Source organism: Chaetura pelagica, unplaced genomic scaffold (assembly GCF_000747805.2).
Source record: "Chaetura pelagica isolate M959 unplaced genomic scaffold, ChaPel_1.0 scaffold547, whole genome shotgun sequence".
NCBI classification, from domain to species: Eukaryota; Metazoa; Chordata; class Aves; order Apodiformes; family Apodidae; genus Chaetura; species Chaetura pelagica.
The window spans coordinates 239,472-241,517 of NW_009953806.1; the positions used below are offsets into that span (position 1 = coordinate 239,472).

General features: G+C 40.2%; 1 protein-coding gene across 1 annotated transcript in view; it reads left to right on the plus strand.

Moving 5' to 3' along the window:
• The first annotated feature begins 267 nt into the window (after nucleotides 1-267).
• The window catches only part of SLIT2 (slit homolog 2 (Drosophila)), a 265,523-nt gene continuing 263,744 nt past the window's right edge, over nucleotides 268-2,046 (plus strand). The window contains exon 1 of the mRNA XM_010001251.1: nucleotides 268-370. Within this exon, the coding sequence (XP_009999553.1) occupies nucleotides 268-370 (103 nt within the window). The remainder of the gene's footprint in view (nucleotides 371-2,046) is intronic.

Sequence of the window (2,046 nt, forward strand, 5' to 3'; positions counted from 1 at the left end):
AATCTGGAGAACAGAAAACTGCTTTTAGCTGCTGTCAGTATTTACTAAAAAGGCTGTAAGAAAATTTTTATTCTTCTGCCATTGAATGTTTCTAATTGTTTTTCCTTTAACATATCTTGTTGTCATAATTTTCCCAGGCTTTTTCCTCTGAGGAAACACTTCCCCTTATAACTTTGAAAGTGACCTAGAATTTATTTTGCCAGCAACTAAGGCAGGCATGGGGCACTCTGCAGGGCAAGGTTCATACTCCAGCAGTGATGCTAGACCATGTCTGACAGAAGGCCTCATCCTCAGACAGTTTCGAAAGACATTGGGAGTTCTCCCCTTAAAGAGTTTGGAGCACAAAGAGAAAGTTTCAATGTGCTGGGAGGCAAGACACTCAGGAAAATCAATTTGAATGAATGAAAGGTATGCTTCAAAGGTGGGCCTTTTTATGCCCAATCAATGAATTCCCCAAATAGGAATAGAAATTGATCTTGCTTGTTCTTAGTATCCTTCTATTTGAAAACAAAGTATATTAAATTAAGACCAGTTTAGATTTTGAATCAGCTTTGCATATAGTTGTTTACCAACATTTAACACTTTCAGCATTGATTCAGATTTTCCAATAATTACTACATAAAAAAGATTTATTATTTCTTCTTTATGTGTCTTTGGCAGCATCAAGCACATTACTGGTACTTGAAACAACTAATGAAAAATACTGAATTGTTAACATTTGTATTTTCTGTTTTTTCTCTGCCTGAGGTTATTAGATAAAGGATTTTAGCAGAGGCATGAAAGCAATATGTTAGATTAAGTTCTTTTTTTTTTTTTTTTTTCCCATTGCTTGCTAGAAAGTTGCAAAATCCTTTCTAAATCCTTTGTAAAGACCTAAAACATTGAAATGGGAGTAAAGAGTGATAAGCATTTATACATAGAAGCTGATGTATTCCCCTTGGTCACTGAATTCTCCTTCCTGCATCAAACTAAACATGGAGTATGTCTGCCTCTCTGTAAGACCCAAGATGCCATTATCAGCATTTGGAAACAGCGTAACAATCATATTTACCGGATGCTGTCTAAACAAATGTATAAAAAATAAAACAGCTGTTTGCAGGTATATACATTCTTAGCAACTTTCGTTTTGGTTTACATGCTATGGTAAAAGAAGTCATGAGTAACTTTGCTGGCTCCCACTTGAGGAGATTAACTGGGATCTAGAATAGTGTTTCTGAGAGGAGAATTTGTCCTCTTGTTAACAGGCAAGAGGAGACAGTGAGCCTCTTGCGGGGATTGTGCAGCAGAGACCCCGGGGATGAAGAGACTCAGCTGGACCCAGCCATATGGAAGAAACTGCAGACTCCCTCGAGCATTTCCGAACTACACCTTGCTGAAGGCTTAGTCATCCTTGCTGGGGGTTACCATCTATGAAAGACAAATCACTTTCACCTATTACTAGGGTCTCAAGGGCTGTTATAAATCGCATGTAACTGAATTCACAACCAAGGAAAACTAAGCCAAATTAAAATTTAGTTAAAAGCCTGATGTATTTACTATTTTCCTTAAAATTGCTGAGGACATATTGACAGTAAATACTTCAGGAAAATTCATCAGGATCATTGAGTGTATTTAAAATACATTTTAAAAATGGAAGGTGTTTTTTAAAAGAGGACAGCACTGTTAACGTTGCTACTAGACATATTTTAATGCATGGAATACCAACTTGCTCGTTTTATTTTCGAAAATAATTTATGAGATTCTGGTGTGTTTCACACTAATGGCAGAAGACGCCAAGAAAATCCTCTTCCTCCGTAGTGACTGCTGCACAAAAAAGAAAACAAGACCCTTGGTGAGCCGCCCGAGGTATTTACAAGTGCAGCGGTCGACGTTTCACCCCCCTCCCTCTCCAGGCTAAACACACACACACGCACCGCGGCGGTCCCCGGACCCGCTCCCCTCTCTTGACACCCGCAGGCCACGGCTACGTGAGGAACTCCGGGCAGCAGCTCCACGCTCCCTGCGGCAGGGGGGTAAGCAGCAGAGCAGCCCCGCGCTGCCCGGGGC